Source organism: Zootoca vivipara, chromosome 1 (genome assembly GCF_963506605.1).
Source record: "Zootoca vivipara chromosome 1, rZooViv1.1, whole genome shotgun sequence".
NCBI classification, from domain to species: domain Eukaryota; kingdom Metazoa; phylum Chordata; class Lepidosauria; order Squamata; family Lacertidae; genus Zootoca; species Zootoca vivipara.
Window position 1 is genome coordinate 105,838,839 of NC_083276.1, and position 26,838 is coordinate 105,865,676.

The window sequence follows — 26,838 nt, forward strand, 5'->3', positions numbered from 1 at the left end:
GCATGTGCGCGCAGCAAAACCCGGAAGTATACACTTCCGGGGTTGCCGTGCCGTAGCCCGAAGATTCCGTATCCAAAGGAATACGTAAGTAGAGGTACGACTGTACTGATATGGCTACTTGTAACATGAAAGTGTTGGTATTGTTGCTAGGGTTTTCACAACCCATGTTAATGATGCTTTAGTTAGAAAGTTATACTGTACAAACACTGGTGCTTTTAATGCTTGGAATACACACAACCCCCCTTTGTGCCATACTTGCTGGCCTCCATTCCCCTTTGCCCAGCGGCTCCCTTTGTAAGCTTCTTACTGTTCCAGATGTTATCTAGTGCCAAAGGGTCGAAGGTTGAACCTGGGTCCAGCTTTGTGCAGCCCTTCCCCATCATTGCAGTAGCAGTGTCATGACTGAAACTGGGTGTGTGTTTGGAGTGGAGGTCAAAGCAAATATAAAAAATATCCTGCATGTTTCTGCAGGTTGTTTTTTGTTTTGTTATCTAGTTTTGCCCATAAAATAGCGAGTGGTCTCAGAATATCGTGACCCTCTAGCACTGCTGGTGCTAAGCAACCTGATCAGTCTCTTGAATTGAACTGAACTGCTTTGTTAACATCCGACTGTCTCAGGAGACAGTGGAGGTGTGCACCTTTGGGGGCAAAGTCAAACCGTTGGAAGGTTGCAGCACTTGCGGCGGCTGTAGACACAGATACAGGAGAGACATGTTTTGCTGCAGCTGAGGCAGATAAAGGTGTCTAGTTCTGCTGCTGCAGACCCACTAGGGCATTTCCCCCTCTCTGTGCTCCTCCCAGCGGTCATTCCTCCTCTGGTCAGTGCTATGGATACACATCCTGACTGACTTGTCTCCAGGCACTGCAGTTGTCTGCAAGGGATTCCTACAGGAATACTAATGGAATAATACTAAGGAGCGAGATACAAGGGACTTAATTCAATTGAATGTCTCCACAAACAGAAGAGGAGGAGAGGCAATTTTTCCTGGATCTGGCTTTCCACATTCCCCCTCCCAACCTTCTCCAGGTTGTTGGAGGAGTGTGGCATGCTAACCTGCAAGGGGAAAGGGGAAATCATTTTTTTAAATTCTTCCCTCCTCACCATTAGCAGACGCATTCACTGGATTAGGAGCCCTTCTGCACTCAGGTACAGCCAGATTGAAGACATGTTGAATGAATTAAATATACATACAAACACCCTCTTCCTCTCAAATACTTCGGCTAAATCTGCCTGTTTGTTTCATGAGAATTGCAAATCTAGCTAGCTTCTTTCTCAGCACTTTATTTAAAAGTGTCACTGACAGAAATGACATTCGGACAGAAAATAGCCTGTTCACTTGGACCCCTGCTTGAGAGGGGGATTGCAACAAGGGACGTGATGATTTTAGATACTGAGAAAGGCATATTTTAGATGCCTTAGTCTGGTTTTGAGGCTCTTCTAACATCTCAAATACAGATGCATGTGAATATTTGTTGCAGGAAATCCCCTGGCAGACAAGCAGAGACAAAACTGGGTGCGGACAAAGGCATTCATATCAAACAAAGGAAGTAAATAAATTAGATTAGGGAATATATTGTTGGTGTATTTCTCAGGCTGCAATCCTGGACCTGTAATTTTTTTGTGAGATATTTTTTGTAGTTGCTTTAATTGCAGTTGCAGTTGTAGTGGAGGGACTGGACATAAATCTACAAAAACACCAAAAGCTCAGGGAGTTTGCATCCAAGGAAATATGTATAAGATTTCTCTGTTGACCACTTTCACTTGTGTGAGCCAGTATTTTTCAAATTAAGGAGTTTTTTTCTCTAATGAGTATAGTCATCGCATATAAACCCCACATATAACCTTAATATTCTCATAGCACTTTTCAGTGATGCTCAAAGTGCATTGCATGTTCAGTTCAACAATCCTACATATGGGGCACAAGTGTCCTGAAGTTATGGAGGATTTTTTCAGGTTGGGAAATGGAGGATTGTCTAAGGCTGTCTATTGAGCTTGTACTTGAAGTGAAAGTTTAACCTGCAGTAGGTTTAATGGCTTATTGCTTCTTTTGGAATATTACATCTCACCAAGCTATACTGTTTATATTTTGAAGATAAAATGCTTGCTTACAGCTGTCAGGGTTATTGGCCCTATTTGAACGATCACATCTTTGCTTAATAAGCTGAGATGTGTGCAAGCTTATTTTCCGTGTGCTCCATGTTCCTCCCATTTTCCTTCCATTCTTCGATGTGCTGCAGTCAGCCAGGAACTACTGGGAACCTATAATTATGAGATGGTTTATGATCAGGCATCCCCAAACTGCGCCCCTCCAGATGTTTTGGCCTACAACTCCCATGATCCCTAGCTAACAGGACCAGTGGTCAGGGATGATGGGAATTGTAGTCCAAAACATCTGGAGGGCTGAAGTTTGGGGATGCCTGTTTATGATTCTGGCATGTTCTGAACCTGGTAACCATAGTTTCCTGGTTTGAACAAAATGGGAAACTATGGTTAGTTGAAGTTTTCCAGATTTTATTGCTGTATGCAGGAAAGAGAAGAGGCTGCATCCATGGACAAAAGTCTCATTCACATCACAGCTTATTAAGATATTATCATATAAATGTGGCCAATGTATGGCTGGTCTTTATTGAAAAAGCCTGAAAAAGCAGTTGTCTTGGTTTGCTGTGATAAACAGGAATGTCCTAATCTGACGTTTGAAATGGATGAAATTTCCTTCAGAGGGGAAGGATTTGGGGGAAGATTTCATAGGCTGCTCCTGTTTCCTTAACCATTGTTAAACAATTGAACAATATATTTGTGTGTGAACTTGCTCAAATTAGGTGATAGTCTTCAAAACCACCATTTTTTGACATGCTGTAACAGCAGAATCTTATTACATGTTCATTTGTCAGTGCCTGTTGCTTTTAGATCAAAGGAAGTGGTAGAAATAAATTGATTAAGTAAAGGTGAACAGTGTTACGTGATTTGGACTGTGTTCTTCAGACGCAAGCATATATTTCAAAACTGTTTTTGTAGTGCTGATTCATATTTTGTTTGTAGATTTACAGCTCCCCACAGCCACCTCTTCAAGCAGGATCATGTTCAGCATATATATGAGCATATTTTAGAGTTATTAATAGTTCTTTCTAGAGAAAGACCTGGGAAAGGTTGCAGAGGGCCTGACTCCGGTAGCATTTATGTGTGAACTATTTGAGGATAACATGTAATCCTCCTAAGAGAATTGTTTGTTTATACTTCTGCTCCCTCCTTGTCTGACTTCCCTGTTACAGACTGTACAGGATGTAAAGCATATAAACTGTTTATTAAACAGAGTTGTTTGTGTGCATGTAGCTGGTGATAATGGGAACATAGAGGCATTTAGCTGCCAGAAGTAGGCACCAATAGGTACAGGTACCATCATTCCACCATCATTAGTTCTTATGAGAGATCACAGATTTAACCACTTCGGGAGTCATGATACGAGATGTTATATTTGGATAAAACTTCTTATGCCTAAAGTTGGGCTTTCTATTAGGGAACAAGATTATTTTAAAGCTACAAATATTGGTATTTATTTAAAGGTCCAGCAAATACATACAACTTTTATTTTATAGCAAGTTACACTTGTTTCTGCCCACTCTTGTCTTTAAATATTTCCCCTTCTCTCCATCAGAGGCTACTAGAGTGGAACAAGATAGGTGTCCAGCAGAAAAGGGTCGTTCATTATTTATTTATTTTATTCTTGGACCGTAGATCCCATTTCCCAGTAGGGAACTTAGACTGACAACTTGCTTGCTTCCCTTTTCAAAGCCATTAAAAAAATAGATTAAATTGTCCCCATATCAAATCACCAGGCAAGGACCAGTGACGTAGCACATTGAGTAGCCTAAAAGCAACTCTTTTAACAGTAGCGTTATAACTGAAAATAACATTTGTGTTTTTTTATCTATTTTTTTATCTTTTTGTTTGTGGTTCCTTTCTGTAACAAATGTCTGTAATGCCACTTAAACCAGCCTTTGCTCTATTGCTGTCACAGCAAGGCTTGATACAATGGAGTTCTCGTATTTTCATACAGCTTTCTGTTAGTTTGCTGTGTACCTTTAATACCCTTCTTTCTTTTTTATTATTTATTTTTAAGGTGATTCATGCTCAGAAAGTGCACTACAGATAATTGCCACATCTGGCCACCATGCAGATTTCCCCAGTGGTATCCAGCCTGCACCGGAAGATGTCTACAGAATGAACTTGGCCAAAGGAGTTTCAATGTCTTTGCCATCATCACCTTTGCTGCCTCGCCACGCCTACTTGATGCAATCAAGAGCAAGCAAAAAATCGCCAGGTAAGTTAAAAAAATATTTCTCAATTCCTACAGTAAAACAGTACTTGGTTCTTTCCTTCTAGACTCCATTTTCTGCAACTGTTTTCCTGATATCCTGCTCACAGTATCACTGATAAAAAGGCTTATGTGGATTGCCTCTAGGTAATAGGAGACAGTAACCTGGTTCACACATCATGCTAAGCCAAACTACGGTTGGCCACATTTCCAACCTTTGGGGAAACAGCATACAGATGGTGAGTGGGGTTAGAGACCAAAGTGGGTGGAGCAATAGGTGTGATTCTTACTTTGTATAGAAGGCCACACACACAAAAAGGCAGAGGTTTCTGTGCATAAACATGCCTTTCCATGTTTCATCCTGGCAAGCAAGAGGCATTTTCATAGCTCAAGGGCATATTCCAGCCAAGCAAAAGCACTTGAGGAGCCTGGGGAGGTTCCTGAGGGCCAGATGGAGATACCTGGGGGGCTGTAATTTGTCCCCTGGCCTGCAGCTCCCCACAGCTGGCATAGCATGAATGTAGGGGTCCTGTAGAGGAGAGTGCATGGCTCCTGCCCAGTGATTCTGCTGTGTTGTGCTGCACTGACCTTGGCTTGGTGTGCTGCCTGAACACAGGTACATGGTTTAGCTCCTTTGAACAAACTGTGAGCTGTAAACCATGAGACAAACCTTGGCTACATCTCATGGTTTGTCTGGGGATTGCTAGACCATGAGCCCGGGTGACACACTAAGCTAAGCAATGGTTTTGCTCAACTTAGCTGCAGAACAATTAACCAAGAGCAAAGTAGCTGAGTTCATCCCTCCCAGAGCCCACATGCTCACCATGCTAAGCCGTGAATTGACTCAACATGATGTACGAACCAGGACATCATCTGGATGAGCTTACCTGATACTGAATGTTTTCTTCCCTACCTTCACACCATTAGTTGGAGAACATAGTTGAACTTGTTACTGCTACAGAATGTGTACGACGTCAGAGAGTAGGACCTTTACATATTAAAATATTGATTGCTATTTTGGGGAAACATGGTGGTTCAGTGTCATATTTGGCCCATTGCTTTAAGCTCTGATACCATGCAAACTCTGCAAAGCATCATTGCTCAATGGACTGAACCCTTTGTAGTTTTACAGATGGTTTCAAGACGCTGTTTTCATTCTTAAGATGAATTGATTTACATTTATTTTCTAAGCTGAACGTAATATGATATAGAAAGGGAGGGAAAAGGCAATTCAACTTTGTGATAACACCTCCTGAAAGCTTTTGTTTGTAGCAACAAGCAAATGTCTGTGTACATATCTTACTAAATAAGGTGTGACTACAGGCTTCCTTTTTATCAGCTATGCGCAACTCATTCCAGCACACTAACATCACTTTGACTCCACCAGGCCTGGGACCAATGAAAGGAAGTAAGTAATAAGGAACAGTTATGTGTCAACTATTCTGAGCCCAAAGTAATGGTGCTTGGTGATAGAACAGGTAAACACAAATGGCAATTAGACAGTCATCCCTTGGAGAGGTCTAATAGATTTAATTATCTGGGGGTTTGTTTGCCCAAAATGGCCTATGGAACAGTCATTGGCAGGAAAATAAACTGAATGCCCAAAGTTCAATGCAGTGGGTATTGAAATTTGCCAAAGTGAAGAGCGGGGAATCTTGGGCTGCCAGCTCTAAAAGCTTTTTCTGCTAAGGTTGATATATGGGGCAGAAGTCTGGGGGCATTTCAGAGTCCAAACAGTTCTTCCAAGTACAGTTGTGCTTTACAGGGTCTCTGTACTTTACAGGGTAAAGTACAGTTGTGCTTTACAGGGTCTCCCACCAGGAACACCCACAGCATTAATGCCAATTTCATGGACTATCTTCTTATTTTTTAAACAGAGATATTTGGTAAATAAACTGGTAAAATAATGTATGGTAGAGCACTCTCATTTATCCTCCCCAAACACCTAGCTAGCTAACAGTAAACTATTATCGAGGAAATATGGATTTGATCCAGAGGCCCTTTTCACTGCCGAAATCCCACTTAGCCGACAAAATATTAAAGCACTCTTCCAAAAATCTGTTGCAGAACAGGAAGGGATGCAATTACTTTATACAGATTTTCCAGCACTTTCCCCACCTTGAAATCATCACACCATGGGGAAGAGAAATACTTATCTGAGCTAAATTCACATTTTCTCTGCAAAGTGCCCACAACTCTGCATATTTTCAGACTATGAAGTCTAATTTTGGGGAGATTTAAGAAAATCCCCAGAGGTCTGCACTTTTGTGTCCTTGAGTAGAGTACACCCTACTCTATTTGATGTTCTGCAAATGGCAGGAAACATACAGGCAAAAATATTTTAAGCAATCTTTAGTAGTGGTTGCTACCCACCAAGATAGGGATAAGATTAAATATCTGTTGTCTGGCTAAATTCACGGTGAATGCAGCTCAACTTAGACAAGGCCATGTGGCCTCCCTCAGGATCTAAGATTCTGGGTTTTTTATGCATATTTCCTCCCTGTATAATTCTTATGTATAATTTATGCTCATATGTTTCTGTTTGGCTGCAACCTGTTTGGTTGCCTGATTAATAAATTCATTTTGATGATAGGAAGTATCCAATACATATTAAAATATTGTGAAACCGGAGAAAGGATGCATAGAAGAAACTGTAGGTGACTTTTCAAAAATAGTATTTTATATATTTTTTACAGTTTTTTTTAAAAAAATTAAACTGTAGGCATAGATGCACGATTGTATGAATGTTATCAGCTGATTTTTTTTTTAGTTTTAAAGTATTATTTTGCCTTGGTACTTTATTATATTGTAAAGCACCAGGATGAAGTTTGGTTGGGATAACCACTTGCTGTTATGTCCTTTTTAATCTATTTTTTTCCCCACTGTTGGTGGATTTTATTTTGGCTAGCACTAACAATAATATACTTTCACTCCCCTGGTTACTTTTTCCTAACTATGAAACTTTTTTGGATACATATATCAATTTTCTTTATTGACCTTATTGGAGTCTTCTTGTATCTTAAGCACTTATAAAAACCAACAACTTCGGATTTCCTTTGTCTCATGTTCACATTTTCAACCAGGGTCAAGGACCCTGTTTAACAAGATTGCATAATTCTTAGTGATTACCCTATACATAACATAGTCCTGGATTTTCATTCATCCGATTTCTGTTAAGCAACCACTTATTATAAGAAATAAAGAAGTTTTTATTTCTTTTGAACATGTAGTGCTTCTCAACAAACTACTTCAGCATACTTTTGCAAATGTCACTTATATTGAAAGTATTAAAATTCAATTATGTAGTTTTGATACATAAAAGTGGTATTTTCTAGTCAAGATGAAAGGGAAGCACAAAATTTAAAACCTGTATTTTAGTGTCCCGCTTGAATTAGGTGAGGTTTCGTGGAAAAAAGCTGCTGGCTTTTGAAAAGTTGGCCTCGTCAACAAGAATTTATAGCTGTGATGAAATCAGATCCCAACACCCTTGAGTTACCAGTATTGACAAGTCCAACTCGTGCTATTTCTCTCTCTCTCTTGCGTGCGTGCTCTCTCTTTTGGATGTGTGCACCCAAGAGAAAGTGCATTACATTTGATTTTCCCCAACCTCTTGTTAATTTGTGTTTTTTTAAAATCACCCTTAGTGTTATTTCTCTTAATTTTATTGGCTTAAATCCAGCTTGTTAAACCCATTTAAAGCAATGAGTTGTAGTATGCCTGACTCTGTTCTATTTGGGCCATAATAAAATACTAGAGATTGGTTGCAATGTTCCATTTGCACCACATACCTCTACTTGTGCAAACTGCACCTACCCTGCTTCTGCTCCTCCCCTGCAACCTTCATGCATCCCAAAAATATGTTCCAGAGGGTTGGGGGACCTTCTGGAGCAGATTTGGGGACATGGGGGTCGGCGAAGGAGGAGAAAGGCAAGTTCCATGAGGTTCACTGGTGCAACGTTGGAGTCTCATCTTACCGGTATATATTTTACGAGTTCAATATAATGTTTGTCTTTTAAAAACCTATATTAATTTGGGTAAGATGCCATCTTATTTATGTAGTATTTTAACTCGCTCACTTTGAGTTCATTGTTTGCATCCGTCTGTCTCGGGAGAGACTATGGAGGAGTGTGCCTTTGGGGTGAAGTCAAAACGTTGGACAGTTACATTGCCTGCACTTATAGCATGATACACAATTATTCCTGAAGAATAATAATTTAAAGTAGAATAGTTTAAAACCAGCCATTCAAATGGGTTTGCAGACTTCAGTGGACTGCTGTTAAGAGGGAGGGAATTCATAATGCAGAGGGGAAAGGAGTGTGTGAGTTCATGCCTGCTTTTCTTTTAGGCCGAACCAGAGAAGGCACAATTCCTGAACATGTTTTTAGAAATGTGAGTAGCAGCTGGGAGAGGGAAAGCTGCATCAAGGCTCACTGCACCCCTCTACCCACTGTGGTCCTGATGACCAGGGTGTGTGTATGTGGATTTTTAGAAGGGAGAAAAGGAGTTAAACTCTCTGTCCAATTCCTACAATCCTGATGCTGTCTCCCCCACCCAACTTAATATTGCACCTAGTTGCACCAATAGCTCATCGTTATTGGCAGAATTATTTCTGCATCAGACCTCTGAAAAGAAGAGCTTTTGGATATTCTTTTTTAGACATGCATGTGCCTTCAGTCAAAACTGAACCTTACTTTTTGGCCAACTCTTCCGGCTAAAATGTATGCAATATTCTGGGCTTGGTTGGTAGGCAAAGTCTATTTGCTGTCTTGGAAGATGTTGTGTTCACTCTTCCTTTCTTCCCACATGGGTAAGATAAAATTGTTCCTGCTTTTATAGGAGAACTGGTCTGTGTTGCAATCAAACAGGATGTGAGAGATCTAGCCCACATAACGGGCAGGGTGTTATGGGTTCCTATCCCTGCAAATATTTCCTTTAGCACTTAGGTTTCCATGGCTTAACAGCCTTTTTGTCAATTAGGGACTGCTCATGTGCATGTAGTTAAATTTACGAGGATATACTTTCACAGTCCGGGAAAAGGCAAAGTCTCTGAACCTTGCTGAATTTCATCTACAAAATATTTGCATCTGCATTATTAAGTGTTGCCGTAAGATAGACTTTTAAAAAAATCCAAACCCCTCCTTTTCTACTGCAAGGCCTTTAGGACGGCTTACAACAAAATCAAATGATATCCAATTAAAAAAAACATTTAAATTAACAACTTGTAAAAAAAGGAAAAAGTAAGATAGAAATTGAGCCAGCTACAGCAAAACAGCAAAAATACTATGTGTATCCTGCATGAAAAAAACCAACGAAAATAATAGTATTTAAGTTGGCACCAGAAAGATATCATAAAAGAGCCTCTTTGGGGAGGGTATTTCACAACTAGGATGCCACAGAGAAGACTTTCTCTTGTAGCTACCCAACTCATCTTCCAAGGAAGGGACACCAGGAGTTTCAGACTATATTTACATTGCATTTAATGTGGCATGGCTTGGCGACAAGAACCTAGAAACATTTCTAAAACATTAAATAATATACTAGATACTTTGTGTACTCTTCGAAAAGTAGTACCTGTCAAGCAGTCTGAAGTAAACAAGCTGCCAGTTTTTCTTTAGAAAAAGAAGTTGTGGAAAAGTTGTAAAACTTGTGATCTGCCTAGCAAGAACCTGAATACTTGTTTGAAAATCATGAGGAAAAAGCAGGGAAGCTGAGCGGTCCCTAAAAAGACTGCTCTAGCTTTGAAGCTACCGTAAGTACAGTCGTACATTGGATCCTGAAAGCCTTGTGTCTTGAACGTTTTGGCTCCCAAACGCCGCAAACCCGGAAGTGAGTGTTCTAGTTTGTGAACGTTCTTTGGAACCCGAACATTTGATGCGCCTTCTGATTACATGCCTTGGTTGCCGAACGTTTTCGGAAGTCGAACGGACTTCTGGAACGGATTCCGTTTGACAGCCAAGGTACGACTGTACTTTATAGAACACCTTTCACATTCAGTGTCTCCTCTGAAATAACAGACAGCTTATTTTCTAAGTGAAAAATGTGGAGAAACCTTACCACTTGATAAAACTCCCATTCTTTGTACCAGATAGAAGGTCTGCACCCTATTTGCACTAATTCCTGTGCACAAGCAAACATGTATCACATGACCAGTTCACCATGTTGGTAAGGCTATCTTAATCCTAATTTGAATCTTTAATGTTTCAGTGCAGTTCTATGCCTGAGTTCAGAAGTAAGCCCCATTGTTAATTAAGTCAAAGTTAAGTACAATATAGTGGTACCTCGAGTTACAAACGCCTCAGGTTACAAACGCTTCAGGCTACAAACTCGGCTAACCTGGAAGAGTTACCTCGAGTTGAGAACTTTGCCCCAGGATGAGAACGGAAATCGTGTGCCGGCGGCGCAGCGGTAGCAAGAGGCCCCGTTAGCGAAAGCACGCATCTAGTTAAGAACAGTTTCAGGTTAAGAACGGACCTCCGGAACAAATTAAGTTCGTAACTGGAGGTACCACTGTACTTCTAAGTCTCATTGATCTGTTTCACAAGTCACTGTTAGGCACCATGCAGATTCCCGGAGAGGATTTCTCAGCTACTTTGCTCATTGGCTCCAACTCATGGTTAGTTGAGGAGAGAGCTTAACCATGCGTCAGGGGTCTCCTGACAAGTTAAGCCAAACCAGAGCTCAGCATGGAGCAGGAGTAAAAAAAAAGAGCAAGGCAGCTGCAAGCTCCTTTCTGGGAACCTGAACATTCATGCTATCTACCTGGTAACCCATAGTTTGGATTACTGTGGTGTGCAAATCAGGCTATTGACTTTGTTGCAAAACATTGAGTTAAGGGTGTTTTTAGGGCTTGCCGATCAGAAGGTCGGCAGTTCGAATCCCCGAGATGGGGTGAGATCCCGTTGCTCAGTCCCAGCTCCTGCCAACCTAGCAGTTTGAAAGCACGTCAAAGTGCAAGTAGATAAATAGGTACCGCTACAGCGGGAAGGTAATCGGCGTTTCCGTGTGCTGCTCTGGTTCGCCAGAAGCGGCTTTGTCATGCTGGCCACATGACCTGGAAGCTGTAGGCCAATAGAGCGAGATGAGCGCCGCAACCCCAGAGTCGGTCACGACTGTACCTAATGCTCAGGGGTCCCTTTACCTTTAGGGAACCTTTGGCGCTCCAGATATTGCTGAACTACAACTCCATGAGCCCGAAGAAGCATAGTCCATTAATGGTCAGGAGGTGATTGTATTTCGGACAAAAACCCGAAGGGCTGAAAGTTCCCCATTTAAAGTCTCCCACTGAAAACTGTTGCACTTCATAGTGCATCACTGAGACTCTGTCATGCCTTTTCTCTTGAGGAGTCTTGAAAGATGGATTTTGTCTTTACATTCCTAATTTCAGGAGTCCACAAAGATTGATTACGGTGATAGGTGGTGTTTGGGTCTGTTCAAACGTAACTCTAAGCTGTGCTTGCATAGTCCCTCTTTGCCTGCACCCCTCGTCATTTTATATGGCTGGGCCTGATTTCCGATACTTCCTTTTGATGAATTGAAGGTTAAGGGGTGATACGATAGCCATGTTCAAATATATAAAAGGATGTCATATAGAAGAGGGTGAAAGGTTGTTTTCTGCTGCTCCGGAGAAGCGGACATGGAGCAGTGGATTCAAGCTACAAGAAAGAAGATTCCACCTAAACATTAGGAAGAACCTCCTGACAGTAAGAGCTGTTCGGCAGTGGAACTTGCTGCCAAGGAGTGTGGTGGAGTCTCCTTATTTGGAGGTCTTTAAGCGGAGGCTTGACAGCCATCTGTCAGGAATGCTTTGATGGTGTTTCCTGCTTGGCAGGGGGTTGGACTTGGATGGCCCTTGTGGTCTCTTCCAATTCTATGATTCTGTGAAGTGTGCCGATTCATTGCTCTGTGTGCAAGCAGAAACTGAGTTGTCACTGAACAGGATCAGAAGTCAGGAATCGCCACATAAGAAGGGGAGAGTGCAGGACCAAGAGTCCTCAGGGCTCATTCAGTTATGAACATGTCCACTTTTTCTTAATGGTAAATGGCTTAATCAAAGTGGTGGAATTTAATGAATGATTCTGGAAGTTTTTGTATATTCAGGTCCCTTCACTACTGCTCCATTGTTCTGAAATCTCAGATTTTTCATTTGTGAGAGTGTGGCCTCCTCAGTTGCATTTCTTTTTCTTTTTGAGAAGTCCCCAAGTATGTGCAGCTCTTGGTATGGTGTTTATACATTCCTTTGAGAATGCTAGTGGCTGCTTTTAAAAACTAAAGGAAAATGTGACCTCAGCATTGCGTTTCCTCTGTTTCTGCTGCTATGAAAAACATTTAAAGGGAAGCTACGCAATTCCAAATGACAGAATCACAACTCTTTCATTTTTAGAATTGCCTTTTCACCATCTCTTGCTTATTAATGCAATCCTGCTTTAAAATGGTTGCCCATCATTGTTCCGGTGTACTGTATCTAATTATAGTATTACTTGCCGTATACAGGCCAGAACAATTGTCTTTTGAAAGGATGTGGTTTGCATTTTAGAGGGAGTGCATTTTAGAGTTGCTTTCATTCTAAACAGGCCTTGCTGCTGCTTTTTATTCATGTTCTGATAAATATCAAATAGCACCCTCTGCTGGTTTGTTATGCATATAAAACCATGTCTTTTTTGCATGTGTCTTTCATTGCATTGGAAAATGTATAAGGATCAAAGCAGAGTTGCTTTACTGATCTTTCTTTGCATCAGAATGCCCAAATACTGAAAATACGCAACTGAAAAATCTCTCGGTGCCGATTACGTGCCCCTTAACATCTTTTAACCTTCCATGCTCGCAGAATGTATGCTTTTGGATGAAGGTGGAGATTGTAATCTGCATTAAGAGATTAATCATACGATAGTGTGTATGTGGCATTAATTGCCTCAGCTAATTTAAACAGTTTTGATATTACAAAATAAAGAAGCACTTCTGTGAAAAGTTTTATCTGCTTTAAATCCTTTGTATGTAGCTAGACCAGCTGGAAGCTGGTGAAATCAAACCTTTCTGTTGCTTAACCCAAAATTAACACACTTTGATTTGCTTCCATCCTTGAACTTTTGTTTATACAATCAAAGGGTAAACCCAAGGGCAAAATAATTTTGCTGTGCAGAATCAAACGCAAGACTTATTTGCTCACCTTGATTTATTATCTTGAAGAAACTGGCCATATATAAACAATACCATCAGTATCGCACACTCATCATGTAGGAGGGGAACATGCTGTCAACACCTGAACTGGAAGGGATGCAGTAAGCCAGAGTAGGGACTGTGCTTGAGGCAGAAACTCGTTCTTTATGTACTGTTATCTTCCCAGTTCCCTTAACACTGAGTGATGGGGAAATGAAACAGTCCTTTCCACAGGGTAACTGTGCTAATGCAAATCTAAATTTCCGACTTCTTGCCTGCCATGAATTCTACAATTAGGCTTGTTTTTCTTTAAAGAAGAATGTTATTAATATTTAAAGAAAGCAAACACAAGCCATTTGCTTTAAACCACAGAATGCCATACAAATTCTCCAATAGCTATACAATAGAAATCATTCCATATTTATATGCAAAATATAAGCAGAAACAATAATAATACTGAGTTTGAGTTTCCACTTTGAAAGCTAAGTAACCATCTCGGACTGTGCAGCAAACTACCTAAGCTCCTCCTCTGTTGGATCTTGACCCCTGCTTGGTTTTTGACAACGCATTGGCCTGTGCCTCTCTTGATCCTCTGTTGCTACCTTGAAGCCCAATCCCTGACTGTTCTGAACACCCTTTATACCTGTTTCTGGCCCATTTGGATGTATACCCCATTCTGGTTCTAGATCTGGAGCACCTGGAACCTAAATGAGACCTGACAATTGCTCATGCAACATGTTCTGGGGACGTTCTCCATCAAATGTTAATGGCACGAGTGCTTTGTGCTTCCAAGAGTTGGGAAGCTTTTTCAGGCTAAAGGCTGCATTCTTTCTTGACAGCCATCCAGCGTGAAGCCTGAGAAAAAGGTGGACAGGGTAATGGTTGTGAGTGGGCTACAGCCCACCCATACAACAGTCACAGGTTTCCACACACACATCTACATTTCTCTCCATGGAAACAACCAAGAGGCGTTATTTCAGTTTAAAGAAACATTGCAGCCAGTCTAAAGCACTTGAGAGTGTGAAGCAGAACTAGTGAGAGGTGTGGCCTGGAAAGAGAGGGTGTGGCCAGATAAAGATATCTGAAGGGCTGCATTTGACCCCTAGGTTTAAGATTCCCAACCCTCATTTTGTGCATGGTATTAGATAATAGAAGCAGCCGCAAGGAAAGTACAGTCTTCCAAACTGGATGGTAGCTTCCTGCAATCCAGCCCTGGAGAAAATGTTCACACAATGTATTGTCACATGGAGTTTGACTCTTGAGTCACTGAATTCTAGTGGACAGTGCATGCTGGGTCATATGCCCCAGTATATACACCTGCGGATCTGTTTTCCCTTTGAAGCAGGCCTGCATAGCTTCTGACCCACCTGTCTAGAAGGAAGACATCAGCCAGTTGGTTGATGCGAACACCCTAGGGGTGGGTTTGTTTCTCCTTTCCGCCTTCCCAGATGCTTGAAGTTGAAACACCGAATAAGTCTCTTACGAAATTTCTTCTTCTTAGAATGATGACTAACATACTTTTAAAAAGTGTTGTTTTAAAATAACGCTGTAAAGCCAACTCATGCTTCTGAAAATCTCTTAAACCCAAGATTGAATTGTAGTAATGTTGGTGATGATAGCTCTGCTACTGTGTTTTGACTTAATTACTAAATGAATGGCACTCTTGGGATTTGATGTGGAGAAAAGTACTCTAAAATGTTTCAGAATACAGAACATCTTCAAGTTTTGTCCCAGGAGTACAACTGGGAAATTGCCAGGCATATTGTTCCTGCCACATGTTGAAGGCCTCTCCCCCCCACATAGTCCCTGACTGTTCTTCCTTGTTAATGTTTCTCAGATTCCTCTTTCTTCTACATCAAGTAAAATTAAATTGATGGATGTTTAAAATACACCATCAAACTCAAGGAGCATTCTAACATGTGAAAAAACATGTGGAGTCAGGAAGCTTGTTCAAAGTATGTGAATATTTTAGTTTTTGCAGTCTTTGAAACTCAATAGGAAAACTTAAAGTGCAGAGCTGTGGATCTTGCAGCCACTAATTCTGGTAGATAAAGATGAGTTATGTTCATATTTTCTATTATACGTTATTTACTTGGATGAAGTGATATATCAAGGCAGGTCAGATTTATTTGTTTATACCTGTCATAGACTCAATGTAAAATACAACTGGAATAACAGACCCTCAAATAAACACGGAAATGTTTACATATAGCATGAAACATAATATAAACAAGACATACAAAAGTTTTCATCCAAAGAAACCTTTTTTCTGAGATCACCTGAGCACTTTATCTTGGGGACTAGTATGTTGAGAGCACGAGGGTTACTTTATAGAGCTTCTAAAAAATTGTATAGATCAAAGCAGGTATTATCAATGACCAGCATCACATTACATTTTTGTAAATTGATCCTTCTTCTTCATGTTGGGGGGGGGGAGAGGAGAAGCAATTGTTATGTTTAGACTAGTTAGTGTCTTGCATAAAAAATATGAGGAGGTTGCTTTTTTTAAATAAAGCTGTATTGACTGCTAAGCTGACCCAAAGAATAAAGCTGTTTTATTTTACACCTTGGGGGTGACATTTAAGTTCCTGCAGGAGAAGATTGTTATAATAAAACCTCCATGCACTGTGTGTTTTAAAGCCATAGACAAGAATGTAAGAACACAGTGTTCTGTATAATATGAATTCAGAGTACAGAAGGATTATGGATTATTTAATTTTTAAATCCTCTTTAGTTAATTCCAGCTTGTCTTTTATGTTTTGGATTTGGTTTTTTTTTTCCTGAGCTGAACTATGAATATTAAGTACTTATTTATGGAATGCTAGAATAGCAGAGTCTTCTTCAGAAGTTCAAATATCTTGCAACCTTTCCACACGTTGGGGGGGGGGGAATAAACTATATCTCCTCCATCCTTCACTGTTCCAGTCGCCTTCCAACCCGCAGAGGGCAAACCTCTGATGTGCAAGATATTAGAACCCTGATTTTATGACTGGCTGTTTTTGAAGACATTCCTTAAATTCTTGAGCCAAACTATAGACTACAGGCTAAAGGGAGCAGGGAGTAACAGATATGGCCAGTCTGATTTAGGAAGGGGTTATTCAGCACGATGCGGCAAATAACTACAATGACAGGTAAAGGACCCCTGGATCGTTAAGTCCAGTCAAAGGCGACTATGGGTTTGCAGCGCTCATCTTGCTTTCAGGCGAGGGAGCCAGCATTTGTCCACATACAGCTTTCCGGGTCATGTGGCTAGCATGACTAAACCACTTCTGGCTCAACGGAACATCGTGACGGAAACCAGAGCGTATGGAAATGCCATTTACCCTCCCGCCACAGTGGTACCAATTCCAAAAGTATTGTCCCATGTAATAAGGAACGAACATTCAGGGGTGGAGGAAGGGAGGGAATAGCAGTCCCTGCTTTACCAGTAAGGGTGCTGCAGCCACCAGGTAATTTTGCTTCCACATCCCAAATAATGATCACCATGCTGCTTGAGCTGCAACAGCTACTGGCTACTAGGCAAAGCACCACAGCTGCAAAACAGGTGGGGGTGGGTAGGTCCTGATTTAGCTAAAATGCCCCTCTGAGAACTTTTGGCCCAGCCACATTCTAACTTGGTCTTGGAATGGAGATCTTAGTGGAACTTGTGAATGAGCCACACAATGAACTGGATGAAGTCCCTGTTGGTTCTGCAGCACCTGTCGGCAGCTTTTGAAACTAATAACTAGTGGTATCCTTCTGGACTGTCTGGGCACAATGGGACTTGGTGAGAGGTTCTGTTTTGTATAGACTTGGTCTTTCCTTTGGAGACACTTTTGAGACGGTGACGCTGGAGGGTCTATTTATTGGCACCATGATATCTGAGCTATAACACCCCACAATATTCCATCTTGTCTCCTGTGCACCTATAAGAAATTGCTGGGAGGAGGGGATTGTCTAGGGATTTTGAAGTGCGGTGCAACCATCAGCACCCAACTTTTACATCTCATTTCATACATATTCAAGAAAGGCAGCCAAGGTCTTGCAATGGTGATTAGAATTGGTAGTGGACTGGATGTGAGCTAGCAAACTGAGACTTAATCAGGGCAAAACAGATGCTTCAGGTGAGCGAGGCTGGATCTAGATGCATCAAAAATGTGATTCAGTTAAACGCCTTGTAAACTCCTGCCCACCTAGCAGTTCGAAAGCACATCAAAGTACAAGTAGATAAATAGGTACCGCTCTGGCAGGAAGGTAAACGGCATTTCCGTGGGCTGCTCTGGTTCGCCTGAAGCGGCTTAGTCATGCTGGTCACATGACCTGGAAGCTGTCTGCGGACAAACGCCGGTTCCCTTGGCCTATAGAGCGAGATAAACGCCGCAACCCCAGAGTCGTCCGCGACTGGACCTAACGGTCAGGGGTACCTTTCCCTTTTTAAACTTCATACAGGGAAATCCCGTTGGTGAAAGATGGGACTCTACAGCGCCATGTGGTGTCACAGATAAAGTGCTTTATCTTTATGAATGGTGCTAAGTCCCAAGACTACTTTTCCTGGGGATGGGGATACAGTTTGGTTTGGGTATAGTTTCACTGCTTCTGAAGAATTGAGCCCACAACTTGACAATGCTCCTGGATCCAGCTTTGTTTCTGGATGACTAGGAGTGCTATTGCCCAACTTAGGCTGGTGGGCCAGCTGCAGCCGTTGTTCACGAAGTGAGACCTAACTGTAATCAAGCATGCCATAGTTGCTTCAAGAATTGGATTACTGTACTATTAACAGCTGCCTTTAAAAAGTGTTTGGAAACATAAGCTAGTCCAAAATTTGGAAGCAAGAGTTCTAACCAGAGTCTTTTTAAAAAAACAACAGCCCATATTTTATTAATTCCAAACTTAAACATAAATTACATAATAACAATAATCTGTTTTATATGAAGCATGTGACTGGTTTTTTCTACCTACACTTCCAGTTTATTTCCAAGCTCAGTTCAAATCCCTGGATATGATCTTTTTAAAGCCATAAACAGCTTGGCACCATGTTACTTACAGCACCGTCCCCCTCCCATAAGTTCCTGTCTGTCCACTTTCCCAGGCTGTGGAACTCCTTGTCCTGTGAAATCAGAACCACCCCCTTCTCTTGTGGCCTTTAGATGTAAACCAAAACATTTTTATTCCCCCAAGCTTGTGTTGTGACTGGTTCCTAAATCTCGCTGCTGAATATTATGCTCCTGATTACCTGCTGTGTTGCTTGGTTTTTACCTGATTTGATCTGGAACATTTTGAATGGGAAAGGCATGATATAAATGTTTTAATAGCAAATACCACACATACTATCAGCAGCAGTAATATCAGCAGTGGACTCTGAGGAAGGGTATAATCTACTGTTAGTTGAATTGTGTGGGCTATATCAGGGGTCAGCAAACTTTTTCAGCAGGGGGCCGGTCCACTGTCCCTCAGTCCTTGTGGGGGGTATATATATATATATATATATATATATAGTATATATTAAATGAACGAATTCCTATACCCCACAAATAACCCAGAGATTCATTTTAAATAAAAGGACACATTCGACTCGTGTAAAAACACCAGGCAGGCCCCACAAATAACCCAGAGTGGATTTTAAATAAAAGGACACATTCGACTCATGTAAAAACATGTTGATTTCCAGACCGTCTGTGGGCCGGATTTAGAAGGTGATTGGGCCGCATCCGGCCCCCGGGCCTTAGTTTGGGGTCCCTGGGCTATATAGTATTTGCATATATCTTTATCACTGAACAATTGAACCAGACATTTGGGGTTGGGGTTGGGAGGGAGGGCAGCAGCTTTCGTTTGTGCACATTTTCAACATTTATCATTTCTTGTTCCATTTGTCTTACTTTAACAATAAGTTGCCATGTACCACTGGTAGATTTGTTTCTCCTTTATATTATTATATTACCATCTAGCATTCCTGATCATTGCTAGTTTCTGATGTGGAAGGAATAAGGTGACATTCACAAGGGTGGTTGATTTCTGAATCCAGTGAGCCACAACTAAGGTAGTATAATAAGAATGGCAAGGTAGCCTTAATAAATTTATCCACTTCTGTCTTAAACCCAGTTTGGTTTTACATTCCTCAAATGTTATTGGGAGTATTATGCCTTTGTATACCTAAAATGGTTAAAGGGCACTTTGTGATTTATAGTAATTAGCTATATGTATAAGCTCTCCTATCCCACCCCCTCTGTTTATACATACACACATTTATAATGTGCTTCATAAAACCCTTTGGCTCCCATTTTATCTTTTGTCTTATAATTCCACACAGATCTGTAATACGTCATTTGCCATATAAAGATAAGCTGTGCTCTCCAAACTTTGCCAACTGAATTTTTTATTACTACGGTTTACTGGAAAGTGGGGTGTCTTTATTATTTCAAGAGCAATCTAAACCACAAGTTACACCAGCTGGATGAGAGAGAATTATTTTGGCACAGTTAAGAGCTATGGGAACCTAATGAATGAATGGAGTCTGGGCAAAATGGAAGCAAGCATGCTAGGGCAGGGCTGTTGCAGACAAATACCTGAATGAGGCTGGAACCCTACAAGAGTCCCATCCTATGTTTCTTTTTGTATACTTCTGTGGCTTTGCGCTTAGGGGTGTTGCTGTGTGGTAATGAGATCATTTATTACAGTTCTGCTACCTCTCCTTTCCCCATCTAAAATTACTGCTTGGTTCTGGTTTCTTTAAATATGTACATTATTGATTATAATAAAATGATAACAACCAATCAGTTATGGAGTGTGGTGGTTCAGTTTTACATTTAAAGTGCCGTTCAATGCAGAATCCGTAGAAATAAGAGGGAGGGGGAAGAGATCTGCCTATGGTCCACCCTCAGCCCCATTTAAAATTATTTTTGCCAGCAGTTCCTCTGAAAGCGTAAGCTTGGATTTGTGGAGGCTGCATTTTGTTCCCAGTTGTGCTGCCCTTTCCCACTGAATTACCAGTGCCTTCTGTGGCCTTCAGTGAGCCACTATTGTGGTATGTGCATCCTTCCTTTTCAGATAGCCCAACCATTAGGCAACCACCTAGGGCAGAAAATGTGGAATCTGGCTATTCCCCTCTGTGGGTGTTGTGTGGCCTGTCCTGGGTCCCCTAAACTATCCTGCTGTCTCAATTGCAGTGGAGATCCTGGTTCAGTTTGTGGTTCAGTAGGAATGGGGAACAGTTGCCATTTTGTCCCTGCCTCGGGCAGCACAATATCTAAGTCAGGCCCTGTTTCCTTAGACGACTTCGTAGCTCTCCATGGAAAAATGCTTATTTCCGTCACACACATAGAAATGTGTGTGCATGCTGTGTAGCTGTATTGAACTATATTAGCTGTATGGAACCATCAGTATCATACTGATATCCAGAGCCTCTTCCTATGGGTTCTTCATGCAAGTCTGCTAGCAACTGTGGGGTAGATCTTCTTAGCAGCATGCTTGGAGGGTTTTATGTTTGTGAGGGAGTATGACAGAGACCTGTGATGTGACGATGGCAACCCAGTTTGTTGCTTATGTCTATGGTTGTGTTTTTTTTAAAAAAAAACACATGGTGCTGTAGAGGAATTTTCAGTGTTAAAATGTCAAAATTGGTGCGTAGTGGTAGAGATGCCATGGATTTTGGGTGAGGGGTTGTAGTTGCGTTGGCTCATATTTCTAATGGTTTTTGTTTCCTTGTCATCTCTGCTACTGGGAGTGAATAGAACTGTGATACATTAAGACTGGTATTCGCCCTGATGTCAACCCAGCAAAGCAGAACCCTAGGATTCTGCAATTTCTGTTTCTCAGTCTAAAGCAATTTCTGTTTCTCTAACGAACCTTTAGATGGCAGTATTGTTCTCATTGTGGGGGGTGTTTTAGTGACTAGAAATTGTGTTGTGCATTTAATGTTTCCTGCAATTGCATTCAGCAAAGCACACAGCTATCAATAATTTAAATAGTAGAATGAAAGTACTAAATTCATTCTCCTACATTTGATGAACTCCTTTGATGAACAATTACTCCAACCTCAAAAGTGAACGATGCACTTATAAATTACATACAGTAGTATGTTTGATTTTAGCTATCAGTTAGCAAAACCTCTCCCTGTTTATTATTATTATTATTATTATTATTATTATTATTATTATTATTATTACTGAAAATACCGAGGAGCTAGCAGCTGAACAGATATTTCTCTCCTTTCTTCCTCCCGCCCTGCCCACCGTCTTACAATCAACGTTGTGCGTCATTCGCTTGGGTAAAAATACTGTACTCAGTAATATAAAGCTGCTGGACTGGAGTATTTAGAGTGTTAATGTTGCAAGCTGTCCGCTTTGTAATCCTTGCCTCCCAGCTTCAAAGATTATACTAGTAAACAGGGTTATCTTCGAATTGAAGCAGAAAAACAGAGGCTCTGCCTAGAGAGGCCAACTCCAGAGCTGTGTGAATTTTGACCATGTCAAAGTCACCCTCTTTACATATGCTGGAGGCTGATTCAAGAGCACCGCGGCAAGGAAACTGCTTTTGTTCCACAGCACAGTTTACATTCCAAAAAGTGAGCCTGACTAAAGCTTGCTGTTGCTGCTTTTTCCCCCTGACAACAGACAGCGAGAGTGGAAGTACGAGAGTTCACTGTCTTTATTATAGCATGTGTTGTGTGTGTATTGTCTCTGTCTGCAACGTGCATTTCTGCTTTTGGAGTTGTTCTGGTCCTCTGTAATTTGTGTTCTGTGTGGGGAAAAAGGCAAGTTTGAGATCTTTCCGCATTTCAGGTCCCATCAGGAAGCCCAAGTATGTAGAAAGTCCCCGGATACCAGGAGATGCAGTCGCCGTACCAATGAGGAAAGTGTTGGAGCCGACAGATCCCAACCAGAATGGTAAGCATGTGTGTTCGGAGTGCTTTCCTTTCGACTTAATGACTGGACTTTGACTTGAAAGCGAAGCGGCTACAAAAACAAGTAAGAACTGAGCCCTTTGTGCAGTACTTGGCTTTGCAGATCTTGTGATAGGCTTGTTATGTGCCATGTCTAGCAGTCTAAAATTCTTGAACCACAGTCTTCAAGCAAAATTAAGTGTGAGAGTTGTGGGTCACTTTTAATGTGAGAGGCCTGTTTGAATTCTGTTTCTGGACTTGCTTTCAAGTTTTAACAACGGAGTGTGTTATGCTGGTGCCATGTTGAAGTGCTGTGTCTTGCCACTGCCGTTAAAATGCTTGCTAAATCAGACAGCAATAACAATAGATGACTGTGTTGGCAAAGCTGGTAGCAGCCCGACCCTGGAGTTAATTGGTATTCTTGAAAAGTTCCTAGTTCATTAAATTTGACTACCACATAACAAAGTGCAGTTTCAGAGAATGTCAGGGCAAAATGACAATCGACATGCTGTGTAAGTATTTGTATAATAATGAGGATTTCATATTCACTCTGATGTTTTAGATTTACAGCCTAATTGACACCAACAGAAACAACCTATAACATCAAGTTAAATTGGATATTCCCTTGTTTTTCTTGTGCTTTGAATTTAAGACCTGAGTTCTCACCATCTCTTCTTACTGGAGGTGCAGAAAGTTTCTAGGAATATTCCTTCCTGGCACCTTTCTCACATTTTTGTGTATATCTTGAATCGGATATACACAAAAGTGTATGGCGCTATTTCTTCTACAGGCCAGTCTAACATCTGTAGCTTAAATTCTGTGTCTTTCTGCAGTTTTATGTCCCCCTCCTCAAATTTCAGAGCAACAAGTTCAAGTATGTTCCATCTCTCATCATAGCTGCCAAGTTATCCCTTTTTTTAAGGGATGTCCCTTATGCTGAATAGGCTTCCTCGTGAGAAAAGGGAAAACTTGGCAGCTATGTCTCTCGTAGGTTTCAAATTGAAGGAGCTGAACACTTATGCATGTTGTATGGATGGTTTCTTCCTCCAACATTTTATTTTCACTCAGTTATTTTCTTCAGACATGTGCGTACTAGTCATGATGGACTGACAGTCAAATATTGCTACAGTTATGTGGTTTAATAGGGAAGCCCCCTTTTTGTGGTGGAAAGGTTGTATTTTGTACCTGTATAGGGGTGCTTTATACATCCATCACCTCTCATGACCCAATGATTAGTAACTTTCTCGTCAGCAAAGTGGATCTAGATTTTTCTGAGCTAGAGAGGTTATAAATCCTGAGATACTGATCATTGTTCACTGGTTTGGGTGGCTTAAGTCTCCATCCTCTCACTCCCATATGGCGGCAAATTTCACTGCCGTTTTGCCATTAGCCTGCACATACTATATCGGTGCAATGATTAAAACAATAACATCAGAGATGGTAAAGAAACTGATTGTCTAACATTTTATGCTTTTTCTGACTAAAGGAGACTTGCCACCAGTGTCCTAAATATAATCATAAAATACCGTAAATGACATTTCTAGGTATGGAGTTAATGTGGATAAATAGTTCTTGTTTGGCTACAGAACTGATCATTCCACAGTAATCAACATTCTCAGAAGGAAAGGAGTAGACTATTTCTAATTTTTAAGGAAGATCCTTACTGAATATCCATATTCAATCCAATATACTGAATCCTCAAGCAAACTGATGAGATGGCAGATGTATCAATAAGTGGTATTTTTTGGCACAGAAGCAACCATTTGTATGGATGCTGTGGCATGTCGCAGACAAGCAGCAACGCCACAGCTTACTCCTTCATGGCATACATCAAATTTCAAAGGTGATGTAATGTGCACACAAGTTCTTTCCAGGCATTCCTTTCACAGGTTCCTTACCTTCATTTGCAGAAGAGACCTCTCTAAAGGGGACCTTTCTGCAAGCACATAGGTTCTCCCGATCGGGGGAAAACCCATGTCCGTATTGCAGGCTTCCCTTGAGAGATGTTCCCCACCCACTGTGAAAGATAAACAGAGTGACAGGCACAAGAGATTCCATGTACAAATGTCAGCCAGGCAGGCAATTGAGTGCTACTTTGACAGCATCCTTTGCTGTACCTGAGGGCAGTAGGAGCCAGGTTAGGCGGGACATTTATTGCCTACAGCAGGTGCCTCACTCTGCCTTATGGTAAGTCCAGCGCTGCCTGGTGGGGGCAGGATCTGCAGCCACTATCCCACTTCCTCCTCCTCCTTCCTCCTCCTTCCTCCTCCTCGTAATTACAATTGTGTGAAGAGGCTGGAAGAGGCTACAGTATCCTCTTAATGAGGTAGAATATGTACTCAAGGCCCTTCTGTCTGCTACCAAACCCAACATTTTATTTTCCCTTTCCACAGAGGCCAATAAAGGCAAAAAGACTGTCATGCCATGTGCATCTGTCAAGAAAAGTGTCACCCTGGTTTCTCATTGTTGGCAGGCTATGTTCTCTGTGTTTGCTGTATGGTTGCTGATCAGAGTGTGAGGTTCAAATGGCTGGCTCTGTAGGCTGAGTGTGGTTGTGTAGGAGTGAATAGAAACATTGCCTTAAAAAGTCGCTTCTTTCAAAAAAGTGGAGCAGCTTTGGCTTCCTTTGGTCTCTAAATGACATGATTGTTTTCTTGCGGGAGCAAGAAGTGAAATGTGTGGATTTCTCTTTTAAACTGTTCAACTTTTTATCTGTATTTTTAATAATACAACAGGAACATGGAACGGATAACCTGCAGTAAAAGATAACTATAGAAAGATGTGGCAGTGATCACAAATAGATGACTAGCAACGGGGGGAGGGGGGCATTTCTCCCAGCACATCATTGATATCACACATTAAGAGTTTCTACCGTGTTTCCCCTATTTTAAGACGTAGTCATTTTATAAGACGTAGCAGGATTTTTACACTTTTGCGGAATTAAGCCATACCCCGAAAATAAGCCATACCCCGAGCCACCTGGAACTGGTTGCTGCTGTTGCTGCTGCTGAAGCGCCGTGCAGCTCTCTATCCGTCCTCGCCCTCAACTGCTAATTTCTCACACGGGCGGGGGGGGGGAGAAGCAGGAGGAGGCACAAGCACCGCGCGCTCGGCCCTCTTTCGGCGTCGCCAGGCGAGCCGCGCTGGGAGCCTCCCCACTCTTCCCAGAACTTTTTTACACTCGAGCGCCCGGACGGGGAAACCCCTCGGTGTCGGGAGCCCTGCTGGCCCCTTCCGCGCTGCCGGAATGTTGTGGGGCCGCATGGCCCGAAGCAGAGCAGCGGCGGGTGACAAGCGGCGGCAGGAGCCGCGCCGCCGAAACGTTCTGGGGCCGGATGGCCCAAGGCAGAGCAGCGGCCGGAGGTGACTGACGGCGGCGGGAGCCCTGCTGGCCCCTTCCGCGCTGCCAGAACTTTGTGGGCTGCATGGTCCACGGCAGAGCGGCGGCCGGAGGTCCGCTGGCCCTTCCGCGCCGCCGGGGCGACTGACGGCAGCGGGAGCCGCGCTGCCGGAACGTTGTGGGCTGCATGGCCCAAGGCAGAGGGGCGGCGGGGCGACTGACGGCGGCGGGAGCCCTGCTGGCCCCTTCCGCGCCGCCAGAACATTGTGGGCTGCATGGCCCACGGCAGAGCGGCGGCCGGAGGTCCGCTGGCCCTTCCGCGCCGCCGGGGCGACTGACGGCAGCGGGAGCCGCGCTGCCGGAACGTTGTGGGCTGCATGGCCCAAGGCAGAGGGGCGGCGGGGCGACTGATGGTGGCGGGAGCCCTGCTGGCCCCTTCCGCCTTCCGTGAGCAACAAAAAGAAAGCGAGCCAGCCAGCCAAGAGCTTGCGATCGCTCCTCCAGACCACTCCGCCGAGAGCCTCCGGCCTCTCGAGCGGCGATGCTCGGGCACCCAAATGGGAAGAAAGACCCCCCCTCACCAGATTCTGAGCGCTCCCTGCTCCCCGACGGATCGGGCAAAACCTGGCGCGCAGCGCAGGCGCGGGACGGAAGGCGCGATCCAGCCATTTAAAGCTGTGGCCGCCGCTGCTTTTTAGCCCCCTCCAGCTGTTTGCCAGTTTTCTGCGTCTTTTTTGTGGTGTGTGAGGAGCGCTGCCATAAGGCTGCGCTCCGGCCACCTTTCTAACCTCCCCCCCCAGTTGTTTGGTAGCTTTTGTGGCGCATGAGGAGTGCTGCCATTGGGACGCGCTCCGAACTTTTTTCTACCCCACCCCCCCCAGCGGTCTGGCCGGCTTCTCCTGCCTTCGCAGAGTGCTGCCAGCCCAGCAGCAGCAACGCCGGTCGCGGCAGGAGGAGGCAGGAACCATACTAAGACACCCCCCGAAAATAAGCCATAGGCTTATTTTCTTGAGTAAAAAAATTATAAGACGGTGTCTTAAAATGTGGGAAACACGGTATGTTTCTGCCACAAGAAAGTAGATTTTTCTGACTTCCAGGTTAGGTAAATATTAATATTTATACTGAGAACCAAATTGATGTTTAGTGGTTTCGTGGTTCATTCATACTGTACCTCT

At 42.5% G+C, this 26,838-nt stretch overlaps 1 protein-coding gene across 3 annotated transcripts in view; it reads left to right on the forward strand.

Annotated features, from left to right (window-relative positions):
- TANC1 (tetratricopeptide repeat, ankyrin repeat and coiled-coil containing 1) overlaps nt 1-26,838 on the forward strand; it is a 131,056-nt gene that overhangs the window by 60,112 nt on the left and 44,106 nt on the right. For 2 of the 3 annotated variants that reach the window (XM_035132073.2, XM_035132091.2), the window contains 2 exons: nt 4,119-4,319; nt 22,223-22,327. In XM_035132073.2, coding sequence (XP_034987964.1) covers nt 4,119-4,319; nt 22,223-22,327 — 306 coding nt within the window. The remainder of the gene's footprint in view (nt 1-4,118; nt 4,320-22,222; nt 22,328-26,838) is intronic. The other variant, XM_060280045.1, reaches the window with a different exon arrangement.